The 13,928-nt window shown below is 34.3% G+C and overlaps 3 protein-coding genes across 3 annotated transcripts; 1 reads left to right on the top strand and 2 right to left on the bottom strand.

Moving 5' to 3' along the window:
• Positions 1-1,847: 1,847 nt before the first annotated feature.
• On the bottom strand, positions 1,848-2,255 carry Tsp_11839 (putative phosphatidylinositide phosphatase SAC2). The gene is made up of 2 exons (XM_003371366.1): positions 2,098-2,255; positions 1,848-1,992 (listed from the first exon to the last, which is right to left on the bottom strand). Exons 1-2 carry the CDS (start codon positions 2,253-2,255, stop codon positions 1,848-1,850), a joined length of 303 nt encoding a protein of 100 aa, XP_003371414.1.
• A 4,334-nt stretch (positions 2,256-6,589) lies between these two features.
• Tsp_11838 (putative phosphatidylinositide phosphatase SAC2) lies at positions 6,590-8,911 on the top strand. Its single transcript, XM_003371365.1, is given in 7 exon segments — positions 6,590-6,635; positions 6,776-6,868; positions 7,400-7,511; positions 7,522-7,647; positions 7,708-7,984; positions 8,076-8,595; positions 8,901-8,911. 7 exon segments carry the CDS (start codon positions 6,590-6,592, stop codon positions 8,909-8,911), a joined length of 1,185 nt encoding a protein of 394 aa, XP_003371413.1.
• Positions 8,912-9,377: 466 nt separating this feature from the next.
• Positions 9,378-13,367, bottom strand: Tsp_11837 (histone deacetylase Rpd3). The gene is made up of 8 exons (XM_003371364.1): positions 12,916-13,367; positions 10,839-10,960; positions 10,613-10,776; positions 10,241-10,559; positions 9,998-10,176; positions 9,821-9,889; positions 9,671-9,758; positions 9,378-9,617 (listed from the first exon to the last, which is right to left on the bottom strand). Exons 1-8 carry the CDS (start codon positions 13,365-13,367, stop codon positions 9,406-9,408), a joined length of 1,605 nt encoding a protein of 534 aa, XP_003371412.1. The 3' UTR covers positions 9,378-9,405.
• Positions 13,368-13,928: the final 561 nt, after the last annotated feature.

The raw sequence follows: 13,928 nt of genomic DNA, 5'->3' as shown, positions 1-13,928 counted from the left end.
ACGCTTAGTGATATTTGACATGCTCAGTTCAAAGTTCAATTGAATGCCATAAGCAAGTATAAACTGAAAATTGTATCGTCTTCTCCTGTTAAATCTAGACGATTACCTAAAATAGCAAATTGAAATATGGATTTCTTCACAATCATCAATGTTCAACTTTATGCAATTGAGAATTCTGCTTTAAAAGTATTTCACGTTTTACGCATCTTCAAATTGAAAATTGCTTAAATACTGAAATATGAATGCAATCATAGCAAATTATCAGGAAAATAAGTCTGAGTATTAAATTTTCACCTGAATGTAGCATCTCGCTCTTGCACCTTGGTTACGTCTCGCCACCGAACATCATTGTAGTATAATAATAATAATAATAAAATAGTATTACTTAGTAACCTTCTTATCCTTAATTTGGCAATTTAAATAATGTATATTACTGTATTTCCAATTATTAATAATCTTTCCGTGATTTTATTTAGGAAGTATAATTTAACTTCATATTATAAGATGCTTTTACTTTTCCTCATTTTATCGGCTTTATTTGGTTTTTATGCTTTGTATTCTGTGCTCATGTAAGATAAATCTGTCTGCTGGAATTACGGCCATAATGTGAAAGGAAACCTGTATTTATTTCAACGAAAACATCAAAGCTGCGGTGCGAGCAAACCGGCTATCATCAGTTTGATTAATTGCCTCCAGATTCGCATATGCTCTTCATTTATTGCATTCTAATTTATGCCTGAATTCCATATATATATTATTGTCATTTATGATTTTTGAATTTTTTGTATGTTTGCACTCAGTGAGACGTCTGATGATTATCTGCCGAGCTTCATATTCCCGGGTCAGCCCAATAAAAAATCAACCTGATTATCAGATACCGCCGTAAATGCACTTTCCTTCCACGGCTTCCCAGTGTTGCTCCTGTTTTCCCAACAAACTGTGCCTACTTGATCATACACAAATTTCTGTGTCCCACGCCCCAATGGCTCTGATTTTAACGCGTTTTATTCGCACAGCTTGCCTGTCTGATTCCTAAATAAATCGCACACTGACACTGAAGACCTCTTCTCCACCTTCTACTCCTCGAACCTCCATTTCAGCTCCCAACACCGTCAAGCACCCACCACACCTACTATCTCCTCCCTCATAGCATCAGCCAATCGGTTTTTTCATAAAATTGCTGCAGGAAGTATTGCTCTTAGCTGCTGTCTTTGATTTCTTGATTCCTACGTAGCTGGTACTCTCGTAAAAATATGAATGTGCTTGAAACTGCACGATCAGTAGTATTGACTAATGTTGAGGATGCCGTAAAATAGAATGCCTTGTCTTGTGAAATTGTGTGCGGTCGAACCGTACTTAACCAGCAGAAAATTAATTATAGAGTAGAATCGAAACTGAAAATCCATATTTACAATTTTGCAAAAAAACAAATTATATTCTGTCATTTAATGAAAAATATACAGAGGTGTTTAATTTATAAAGAGAGGCGGATATAGTATAAAAAAAGATTATTATTATACATGGGAGTCTGTCGAAGAACAAAATAGTACCGTTTACTTCATTTAAATCACCAGATACAATAACTTTCAAAATGACAGTTTTAATTGTATTTCAAATAATCGACACGTTTCGATTCCGTTTCAAACTGAACTTTTCTATTATCAGGACAATATGAATGAAAAAGACAGAATAAATGTACACATTACTGCAAGTCCGTTCAGTCGTTCTTCTGTCATAGTAGTCCAGAAATAGCTTTTTAGATATTTCATTGCAGTAAAGCTACGTTCTGCGCAGGCTGCGGTGACTGGGTGAATGGTGAAAATCCGTAGGACTAAGGACACGATCAGTTAAAAATCGTTGTTGTTGAATTTTAATGCATACACAAATGAAACGCGAAAAGAGTTATGTTCGCTAAAATCACGTATACTAGTTGCGTTTCGATTAAGCAACAGATTGGCAACTTTCGAACATATTAAGATAGGCGACAGAATTCTCGAAAACACTATCTTTTATTAATATAAAATTACGACAATGAAAAAGGTCACATTTTGCAAAAAAAGTTTCGTTGATTTTCACAAAAACAACCAAGTCTATAACCCATGAAGTTTTGCCATTTTCCAGAAAAAGGTCTTCCTCCAAAAATGCAATGCATGGGCATCAATCGATCGGAAACGATAAGAAGAGTACAATGGAAAAGATCCCGGCGGTTCCCGGTTGCGTGTTTCTCGAGGTATGCCGAAAAAAGTGTGAAGCATACAAATGTGTTAAGAGAGACAGTATTCCATCTTTAGAACCCGTTTATTCCAGAAATACTGGGTAGTTTGGGTTGAAACTCTGTAAAACATTTTCCATCATCAATATGAAATTATAAAATGAAATAAAACGTCTAAACATTTAAAAAAACTTTTTCGAGAATTTTCACAAGAATAACCATGTCTATAGCCCATAAAATTTTGCAGTTTTCAACAAAAATTTATCACTCAATAAAAACTAAGGCAATTAATAAATATCGGTTGAGAATTATTCTCTAATTAGTATTAACGTTTCCAGGCTCCTCGTGATTGCGTATTTCTTCAGATCTGCGCAAAAAAATGAAACTTGAAATAGGATTTTTACCAAGTCGAAATAAAATAGAATGAAAATTGAAAGTTAAATAAATGGAACTATTGTATGGTTTCATTAATTTTTACAACAAAAACATCAATTTTTTCACACAAAAAAATAATAATTTTTTTACAAGAATTGTTCTTGACTTTCATTAATGTACAAAAAATTTCAAAATTAAAAACCTTTGTTAACTGAATTTTTCATTGATTGCAATTCAGATATAAGAAATGTCCAAAATTATCAGATTGGAAAGCTATTTTCGTGCAATATGCCAGTCTTCTTTTCTAAAAACTCCAAATGCTCAAACTGGAAACTTTATCGCATTTCTCAAAAAATCATCGATTGCAGGTTATTCAAAATTTACATACCTTTAATTGGAAAAAATTGCTTTCTCTTAACACAAAATTATTTTACAATACGCCGTAGTTTCTGAGATGCGCGGAATAATTTCCACTGCACATACTGGTGGATTTTTCTAAATTTTCGAACAAATACCATGCATGAGCCGAATAATTTGACATCAATTGTGAATTCATTTAATTTCTTTGCAGTTGTAATGAATTTCAACTCTAGACGATCACATATTATACTAATTATGCAAATCGCCATCGCACTGTTGTTGCGTAGCGAAAGCAAATTCAAATAGCCCCACATGTGCGATATATAAGGAGTTTAATCAATGACAAAAATGTTAAACGGGATTGGATGCAATGAAATGTTTACTTTTTAGCAATATAAACACTTACAACACTTTCGTTTTTATTCAGAGCAATTTATGATAATTTAAGAGCAGTAATTTCAGAAATTCAATTAAATTGATCGTAAAAATACATATTAGTGGAAATCGAACAGATTCAATGCCAGAAATGTATCATGTGCAGAAACTGGCAGTCTCTGCTTCAGTTAAAAGAGAGCTACTAATGGGCTACTACCTCAATCTTAGAGCCCATTTATTCCATATCTACTGGATATTTTGAATTGAAACTCTAGAAACCACTATCTTTTATCAATGTAAAATTATAACGATCAAGAGAACCTCCAAATTCGGAAAACAAATTTTTCGCAGTTTTTCACCAAAACAACCAAGTCTATAGTCCATAAAATTTTGCAATTTTCGAGAAAAGTTTTTTTCTCTAAATATCAAGGCAATTGTTTTAAATCGGTAGGGAATTATCCGCTAACTACTATGAAATTATCATGACAGCTACTGATTGCGCATTTGTTGAGGTATATCAAAAAAAGTGAAATCAAAATAAAATTTTAACGGAATCGAAATAAAAAGATGTGAAAAATAAAAGTTAAACCAGTGTTGAAACGGAATGATTGCATTAATTTTTCCCACGAAAATATCCATGTTCTCATTTGAAAAATAAATTTATTTAAATAAAAATTGTTCCTAATTTTCATTTAAGCAATAGTAACTTTCAAAATTAAAAACCTTTGTTCACTGAATTTTTTAATTGATTATAATTCAGAGATAGGAACTATCCAAAATTATCAGATTGGAAAACTATTTTCATTCAATATCCGAGTTTTTCTCTTCTATAAATGTCAAATGCATAAACTGACAACTCTATCAAATTTCTCAAAAAATCACTGATTGCGGGTTAATGAAAATTTACATACCTTTGATTGGCACAAAATTGCTTGAACGTATCATCAAATGTTTTTGTAATTCGCCGTTCTTTCTGAGAAGAATGGAATAATTTTCACTCTATTTACTGGTGGATACCTCAGAAAATTCGAAGCACTACCATGTATGAGCCGAATAGTTTGACATCAGTTTTGAATTTATTTATTTTCCTAGCATTCGTAATGTAGTTTCACCCTGGGCGAATACATGTTATACTAATTATGCAAATCGCAATTCCATCGTTGTTACTTAGCAAAAGTACAATCAAATAGCCACACATGTGGTATTAATCAGATGCGTAATCAATGAAAAACATGGGAATTAGAATCGCATTCCTTGAAATGTTTGCTTTTCACCAAACAAAACTGTTACAATTCATGCGTTTTGATTCGCACCAATTAATGATTATTTAACAGCAATAATTTCAGAAATTCAATTCAATTGATCGTAAAAAACGATAAATTGGTAGAAATCTAATAGATTCGATATCAAAAATGTCTCATGTGCAGTCATTGCTGCCGTTGGGAGAAAGTTACTGATGGACAAATTCTCTATGCATTAAGAAAGGCGGTAGACAAATTTCCAGCCCATTTATTTCACAACTATTCAGTAGTTTCGAAGGGAACTTTGCATAACACGATCGTAAATCATTGGGAATGTCTAGAAGTCAGAAAAACTCGAAGTTTCGAAAAAACTTAAAAAAGGACTTTCGTTAATTTTCGCCAAAACAACCAAATCTATAGCCTATGAAATTTGCGATTTTTGAGAAACTCTGTAGAATCCCAAAATGGTCTTTATGGGCCAAATGATTAGAGAAATACAACAAACTTATTCGCGCAGTTCGTAGTTGCATATTTTCCGAAATATCTTAAAACAAATGGCACGGTTACCTATGTTTTGAGATAGGCAAAGTGCCAATTTTAGAAGACCATTATTCCACAAATAGTTTTACCGTGAATAAGTCAGCGATGAATAATATTTTTATCAGTGCTAACAGAAGCACGTAGAACAGCTGTCATAACAATGATCGATGGGTCGCTTGACTTGAGTGCTGAGGTCCGTATATTCGAGCAATCTGTTTGCTTCTTTTCAAATCTATTATTGCTGTAACGCTGCTGTTGATTTGATTGCTGAAAACAGGCGTAGGTAGCTTATATGATGTTTGTTTCCCATGTGCTGCATCAATTTGAAGAATTTATTGTACAGTTTGGTAGGAAAAGAATTTTGACAAATTTTTCCGTCTTTGCTTAGCTAATGAAGCGTTCAACGGCTTTGCAGAATCCACACGACAAATAATGCTTTGCTATGCATATATATAGGCTAAAAATATAAAGTATCTTTAAAATATATATTATATGTTTTAGTGTATATTTAATATAAATATGAAATGAATGCTGATTAAGCTAAATGGTAAAGCCGCATAGACATGTCGAACTATTCTGTATATAAAATCACACAAACGTACTGTGCTATTCAGTGACCATTGGACGTTAGCTGTACGCGTAGAAGTACTCGCCTTTTACCTTATGCTATTGTTTACTTTAAGTCGCTTATGTATTGACCTAGAGCCGTTGTATAACTTAGAGCAATTTTCTTTCTCTCCTAGATTCTGGATTCACTTCTGCTGACCTAGATAACAAGTGCAATGTTATATTCATTGTACCATGATCCGTTTATACTACATTTATAAATTAATACACAGTATCTTTAATATGTGAATACAAGCATCGATGATTATACAAGTTTCATAAAGGATAATTGCTAATATAAAATCTTGCGCTTTGATAATCAGTGAACAGCAATATTTTTTAGAATCAAAGATTCGAAGTTATAAGACTCATTGCATTGTTGAATCCACATTGATCGGAATTGAAATCCAAAAAGTTGATTGAAAAGTTTATTTAAATTCAAAAGGAAGTTAATAATTGTTGAAAACAAAAAATTGTATAAGCGTAGATTTTTGTTCATAGAAAATGTCAGTAAAAGGGTTCATCATTCCAATGCAAAAATGACAAAATTGATATAAGTTACAAATTTCTTAGACAACTGTCTCACTTCACACACTTCATTTGCTTGTGTGTTCAACAGTATTCATAATTTCGTGCTCTTCCTTCAAAATAACTTGGTTCAGTTGCTCAGCTTGCTGATACAATGTTCTTGTTATAGCAAATAAATACAGTCGAACTTGATTAAGTGCACAGGGAATTTGCCAAGAATTTCCACGCACTTATCCAAAGTGGGGAATTATGCAGAGTAATTGAAAGCAGCAATAATTCCACATGTACAAATGGATTTAGTGCAAAAAATGTCCATTTATTTTAAATAAAAAGTCGGAAATGTAGGTTTGAAATGTTATATTTCGTGGCACCAGCCATACCAATCATATACTCTTCAGGTCTGTCTGATTTATGTGTTTCGGTGAAAATATGACCAACTTGTCCCCATAGCTGTGTCAGCTTTCTTGTGAGCAACTGTAACATCTGTTACCAATTTCCACGCTTGCTTGTTCATCAAAATTGCAGAAAGCAATTTCAGAGCCGATGCTTAGTGTTTTCAACTTCCTCGACGGATCATCGTCATCGTTGAAACGAATCTTACATCAGTTCAAACAACCTATAGTAAAACGCAGTCAGTGACCAAAATTCTGAAATCACTTACTTTCAGTTAGAATCGTTATCAATTAATTTCATGCTCACGTTATCTAACGAACAACAAATCTAAGCAAACGATCATGTGCACTTAACCAAGTTCTACTGTATAATAAATGTTAGATAAACAAGAGAATTAAGAAAGAATTAATAAAATATATTTCAGAAACAGCATTCATTGAATATTATATTTAAAAATAAGTTTCAAATAAATATTTCAAAATAAGAATATTATACTTTTGCATGTTATCTTCAAATTCTTTTATTCTTCATCATGCTCTACTACAGCTTGAATAGCATTCAAGGAAACATCATTTTCAATCAAAAATTCTAAAATAAAGATTTATTTTATTTCACAACAACGCAATGTTATTTCCATAATAATAAATATAATAACACAGTAATATAAATTAAGAAGGCAAGTACGTGCATGTTTTCTTACTGTAGCTATTATTCTTTTTTAAGTTTTGATTAGTTGATAAGCTTATGATTACTTTTCTGTGTTCTGTAGACATTACAGCAGTAGAAGTGAATAAGCATTTCAAAATTGTACGTAATTCGCATGTTCATTGTGACAGCTGCTCAGCTTGGCAAAATGCTCATAGTCGTGCATTTAATAAAACGTTATTTCAGATTCAAAATATTGTGTTCATCAAATATGTCGAGTAATGTGCTGAACGTTCAAAGTGAAGATTTGTTTCATTTTCTATCAGCTGAAGGAAAAGAAAAACTGGTAGTTGTGCTTTTTTTGAACAAAAAGTATGTACAAACAAGCAGTTTTTGGAAATGTTTGTTTTTTTTTTAATTTTTACGTTTAAGATACAGTGCTAGTTCTGTTATGCTTGATGTTTTGGAAGAATTAGCATTTCAAGTTTGCAGAGCTGTTTTTGTGCAAGTAGATTTGGGTAAAGTTGGATTGTCGTTTGACAACGGACCGTATTCACTGTCCATCGCCCCGTCGTACAGTTTCTATTACAATTCATTTCGAATTGATTTCACAAGATCGATGCGTGTTTCTGAATTAAATAAAAAATTACAATATTGGCTAGATGCGTTACAGGGATCGAAGTTGTCGTCTCACGGCTTGCTGTTTCCAGTAAGTTTTGAAGAACTGATTTTCAGTCCTAAAGTATATATACATATGTGTGTGTGTGTGTGTGTGTGTGTGTATTTATATGAATTTTCAGTCCGATGAGTGTGAAATATTGTACAGAATTTGTGAAGAATACAAAGTTAATAAAAAATGCGATCACAGTACTGTCGATTATTTTTTTCAATTTGCGCCCAGCTTGTCATTGGAAACGTTAGTGGAGAAATATCCATTACTATTCCGAGTGATCTCGTGGATGATCGGTGGTCACATTGCCGAACAAGAGACGAACGTTCAGCTGAAACTGAGCGCCAAATTAGCTTTGCACATTGCGAAGATCAATGTCACTTCTGCACCGGACACGGTTCATAGAAATTATTTGAAATGGTTGAATTCTTGGTTGAAAATGGTCTGCAAAATTCTGGGCGATCGGTGTTACTTTTGCGTGTGCGTTGCACTGCTGTTGTACAGTCGGGACAATTCATTCGCCTGCGAATTACAATTACCGAAATATATTGAAAAGCCTTACTTGATGCTGGAGATGCCGTCAGACGTGGCCAAATTGTCCACTTTATATGCATGCTGCTTGTTCAACCGCAACAATGCTTTTGCAACAAGTGAAAAAGCTGATATTTTTTACAAATTTCTGCACCTTTGCAGTGCTTTTTTCCCATTTCAATTCGATTTGATCATTTTATTTTCAAATTCTATCACACTGGTGGAACCTGGCAATTTCTACTCAACACTAATAGACAACATCTTCTGCAACTGATTCACATTATTCATTTATCGCTTTCGAAATGAATCTTTTTTATTTTATCCTATATTTCTGTTCGCAGTGTTAACTTGATACAAAAATCAAAAGAAATAATAAATTCAACTGGAAATATTATTAATATTTTTTATATGATAATTTCTTCAGCGGAAGATTAAAAAGAAAAATGAATCAACGGCAAGGGGGAAAAAAAAGAAGCGCTGCTATTGTCGTCATTATCACTGTTTGTTTGGTCACTACCGTTTGCATGTGCAATAAATAATGCCTCTTGTTTTGGCTGAGGAAAAGCAAAAAAGCACCGTAAACATCGCCTCGTCAGTTGCGATGGAATCGAAAAAAAAAATAACAAGCAGAAAACGCTAATTTTTCGGTAATTGCTAAAATCAAATTTGGAACCAACTTGCAGAATTGAGAAAGTAGGAACAGCAAAAAAAAAGAGTAGGAAAAATTAAGTAATAAAAAAAAGAGAATGGGATGAACAAAGCTGTGGAAAGTTCTAAATGGAAAAAAGTAAAAGCCGCAAATGGAAAAAAAAGGAAATAATAAAATTCTCACCATTCATAAATGCAACCATGAAAAAGGCATTTGTAAAAAAGAACAGAGAAGAAAGAAACAATCCGTGAGTGGAACTGCAACAAAATGGCGTATCAGTTCAATAAGCAATTGCAGCTTCTTTGTATTCGGATATGTCAGTTGTGAAGAAATCTTCCAACTTCCACTGCAACGTCTCGAACGTGGGCCGTTTCTCCGGTTCCTTGTGCCAGCATTCTAGCATAATTTCATACAGCTGACTAGTGCATTTTTGTGGACAAGGCATCCGATAGCCGTTTTCAATTTGATGTAACACTTCAGCGTTTGTCATCCCTTGAAATCCAATTGCAAATCAAATGATTGATAATACAAAAAAACAATCAAACCTGGATATGGTATTCGACCGAATGTCACCAGTTCGGTTAGCAAAATACCAAATGACCAAACATCGGATTTGATGGTAAATTTATTAAACTAAGTATAATGGAATGATCACCCAAATCGAAATTTCAAAATCAAATTTCACATCAACTCACTTGAGCAGCTTCAGGTGCAGTCCATTTGATCGGAAAACGAGCACCCACACGCGCTTCATACTCGTTCTCCTACAAGTATTAATGAATTTTTACAAACAAAAAGCAATAAATTAATCATTTCGTAAAGTAACTGTGAGAGAGAGAGAGGTTACAAGTTATAACGCAGAATAAGCGAACCTTTATCAATCTCGCAAGGCCAAAGTCGGCAATTTTGCACATCAGACCTTCGCCGACCAGAATATTTCTGGCGGCTAAATCTCGATGAATGTAATTCTGCGATTCCAAGTATGCCATACCAGCGGCAATCTGCGCAGCAATATCAACCAATTGGGGCAATTTGCAGTTTCGACCGCGACCTGTAGAACAAAATGAAAGTATCAAAGAAAAAAAAATTTTTTTTACTATCTGAACATTTCGAACCTTGCAAAAATTGAAGCAGATTTTCTTTCAACAATTCAGTGACAATTAGAATAGGTTCGTCTCGGCTACAGACCGCGTACAGTTGCAATAATTTCGGATGTTTCAACTTTTTCATGATCTGCGCTTCAGTCAAAAAATCCCGTGGATCCATGGTGCCGGATTTCAACTTTTTGATAGCAACAGGCGTGGTTTCATTCCACAACCCTTGCCATACTTCGCCAAATTGACCGGCGCCAATTTGTCGAACAAATTTCAACGAACGTCGCTTAATTTCCCACTGATCATCATATGTAAATGTCAAAGTCTGTGGTATTTCCACCTAAACAATTGCAGATCAGAAAAACGGTCCAAATGAAATTCCGCTCTGCATACACGAATGCAAGGTTTTCTAAGTATTGTGCAAAGACCATCCTGCTCATAAGAGTAATGAATCACCAACTCTTGCAACGTTCTGAACGTTATGCGACGAGCGATGAAATAGCCGCCATTGTCCATCTGACGGATGCGATAATGCTTCACACTGTCCCCATCCCGAACTAAAAATACACTTAGAAACACAACAACACCAGAAAAAAGCAAAAAACAACCACTGAAATACCGGAAAGTGAAAAATCATCTTGTCTGCTTTCACTGTCCCTTATTAAAAAGCTTCCTTGTTCATTTCCCGGCATTAAGAGGCACTTTTCAGCTTCGATTCGTCTTACCTTCCCAAAATACCATCTAAAAACAATCAACTTGAAATAAATGCTGAAAACAAAACACTCATCTAAAGTTGTTTTGTAAAAATTTAATTCAAATTTCATTCTGCATATTTTTTTATTATTTAGACAAACTGTAGCAATCAATGGATTTGATGATTTTGTTCAGCCCTTTACAACATTACTACTGGAATCAAATTATGCCTTCAAATACCCTTTTGGTAATTTTGAGCTAATTTTCAATTAAAAACGTAAACATTATCTTGAATAACATTTACTGTCACAAATCGATGTACCGTTGCTAAAAAATCTGCACATCAAAAGATACATTGCGTTCGTATCTATTTTGCTAATTTGCAATCAAATATTTGACTGCTGCTGAAAAAGACGGTTTAACCGAATTTGAAATATTTACAAATTATAAGATGAAATTGAACATCAAAATGAAAAGCGTAAATAGTGTCACCATCAAAACTACCAATTATAAAAAGTCGTAAAAACATTGTTGAAAACTTATTTTGTTTGAGCCTGAAGATCCGTATCGGCTACCGTAAACAACGCTTTTTGCGGTCGTGATGACGTAATCAGCAAGGAAGTGAGCGTGTGTGAGTGATAATGTATTCTTGTGTGTGTCTTGTTGTTGTGCGATAGAGTTCCCGTTTATTCCTAGCGTTGTGTGTTCCGAACTATCCATTAGTTTTGCAGTTATTATATTCTGTATTGACTTCAATCGTTGGAATAAAGTTCCATATTCAGTATTTTGTTTGCTGTTGCGCGAAGAGCATTAGCTTGCCTGAGCGAGATCAGTCGCCTCCGTTTTCTTTGGATCTCCCGTAATATTGAATATTGCGGGACGAATTTGAGAATCAGATTGTCAAGAGAAATTACAACAAACATTTTATGCATTACAGTATCCCAAGTAGGAAAAACAACACAAAGAAAGAAAACACTAAAGTCTACAGTAGGAAAGGATGAATAGAAATGCAGCTTATTTTGTTCATTTTTCAAAGCATCACGTTCACAGTTTTTTCAACAATAGTGCCAGGTTGCGCTTGAAATGTAAAAATGAAAAAGAAAACGACCTATGTGCAAATTTTTTCCCTTTTCTTTCTTTCTCCCATTCAATATTGACAATGAAATTGGAGCACAATGCAACGTGATTCATTTCAAGCAGAACTTGGAACATCGTGAAATATATTTAAAAAAAAGAAAAGAAAGAAAAATCACACAAACAAACATCACATTAGCCCGTTTTCCAAATCGATTCGAAATTCATTTCGAGTTTTTAAAAATACAATTCATCTATCTATTCGCTTCAGCAAAGCAAAATACAAATTGTCGGCGATGTAATAAAATATCTATTAATAATCAATCATACGAAATGCTATGCGTTGGAAATTTGCAAAACTCGACATGTCAAAAGTGAATGGCTTAAAATCAAATAAACAACTCTCAGCTGTTGTTACTTTGAAGTGATTTTAATTTTAGAAATATTACTTATACTCGGTTTATCAGTAATAATTCTTTCTTCAAAACTGCCTGCCTGGACATAAGCTGTGCTCTGGAGCGATTTGATTTCAATCTTAAAAATTTCGCCCAAAGAAACATTACTACTATTCAATTTGATTTGAGCAGCTCAACTGTTCACTTCTGGGAAAATGATAAAATAAAAATGTCGGCTTGTAAAAAAAATCGCGAATAAAAATAAATTTCTTCGTAAAAATAATTCTACCCGTCAAAAGGATCAGTTTTGATAAAATCAACACAAATTCATTATTTGCTTGTCATAAAATGAAGTCGTGAAAATAATTCCATTTTCTCGTTATGTGAAAATTCCAAACGGAACGCAAGCGTCGAACAACGCTTTTCATCGAACAACTCGTTATTGTTTTAATGTTGAAAAATAAAAATGAATAAATAGAACTTACAATTTCGATTTGGAAAAAAGTGAATTATATGTAATTTTTTTTTACTTACGGTTCGGCTTCGATGCTCTTGAAACGAGCGACGTAATTGGACGGAATGTAGCCGCATCTTCCGGTTAGCCGGCTTCTCGCATACCACCAGTCACCTTGAGTGTCGTCCAGTATTTCCAGTTCTTCACCCTTTTTGAAGTCGAGATCTTCAGGTGTACGTGCATCATAGCTGTACAAGGCGACAAAAAGCGACGTCGGTGTGTAAGATTCGATTTTGCGGCAACAGTCGGCCGTTGGTAGCAGTTGAAAATTATTCACTGCACTGGATTCGACAACGGTCGAAGATTCGGCTCCACATTGCAATGACCGCTCCAAATAGTCGCTGTTGAATTGGGCGTGGTTGCACTGCAAGCCGACACTGCTGACGAACGAATGCACGGGCAAAATTTCACCAGTCGGTTGTGCTGTCGCAGAATTTTTGCCTTTCTCTGCATGACTCAGACAACTTCCCATGACCAATTGAAACAATCAGAACAGTCGCAAGCAACAATAAATAACGCCGTCGGCATGATGCATTTAAAAAAAGGAAAGAAAAAATACACACACACACACATACACACACAAAATAGACAACTGCTCACAGATCACTGTGAGATGAGACTGAGGCAGTTGGTGGGCGAAATTTTTCTCTCTTCAAAAAGCATTCAAAAGCCAAGGAGGCATTACAGTCGAATGGCACTGTGACGGCTTCGAAACTCAGGCACTTCGTTTGTTCGATACTGAAAGTAAAAATGAATAAAGCGGACGTTGAATTTGACCTGTGTCAGTTGGCAATAAATAAACTAGACAATGCCCGAACGCGGCAAGTGGAAGCAAACGTTCAGCAATGCACTGTTCGAACACTGTAACGAACCAGCGGTCAGTGTAAATATGACAACAACCACAGCACAAGTAAATAACATTAACGCGGCAAACAAACTCCAATGAACTTCAACAACGTCGATAAGTGTTGCAAAATAAATTAAACCAATTAGCATAATATTTAAGGTCTCAAATAGGAATATATTTTTAAAA

The sequence above is a fragment of the Trichinella spiralis genome (genome assembly GCF_000181795.1).
Source record: "Trichinella spiralis strain ISS 195 chromosome Unknown Scfld9, whole genome shotgun sequence".
Taxonomy (NCBI): domain Eukaryota; kingdom Metazoa; phylum Nematoda; class Enoplea; order Trichinellida; family Trichinellidae; genus Trichinella; species Trichinella spiralis.
The sequence above is the reverse complement of the archived record's forward strand: the minus strand, read 5'-3'. Positions and strand labels throughout refer to the sequence as shown.

Excerpts from the sequence above, each read along its gene's own strand:
- Tsp_11837 (XM_003371364.1), bottom strand. The coding sequence starts at position 13,367 with ATGGGAAGTTGTCTGAGTCATGCAGAGAAAGGCAAAAATTCTGCGACA. Across the intron at positions 9,890-9,997 it reads GCCTTGCGAGATTGATAAAG|GAGAACGAGTATGAAGCGCG; the intron begins GTTCGCTTATTC and ends TAATACTTGTAG. Across the intron at positions 9,618-9,670 it reads CGGTCGAATACCATATCCAG|GGATGACAAACGCTGAAGTG; the intron begins GTTTGATTGTTT and ends TTGGATTTCAAG.
- Tsp_11838 (XM_003371365.1), top strand. The coding sequence starts at position 6,590 with ATGTTATATTTCGTGGCACCAGCCATACCAATCATATACTCTTCAG. Across the intron at positions 6,869-7,399 it reads ACAACCTATAGTAAAACGCA|ACATTACAGCAGTAGAAGTG; the intron begins GTCAGTGACCAA and ends TGTGTTCTGTAG. Across the intron at positions 7,985-8,075 it reads CTCACGGCTTGCTGTTTCCA|TCCGATGAGTGTGAAATATT; the intron begins GTAAGTTTTGAA and ends ATGAATTTTCAG.
- Tsp_11839 (XM_003371366.1), bottom strand. The coding sequence starts at position 2,255 with ATGCTTCACACTTTTTTCGGCATACCTCGAGAAACACGCAACCGGGAA. Across the intron at positions 1,993-2,097 it reads AAAATGGCAAAACTTCATGG|AATTCTGTCGCCTATCTTAA; the intron begins GTTATAGACTTG and ends AGTGTTTTCGAG.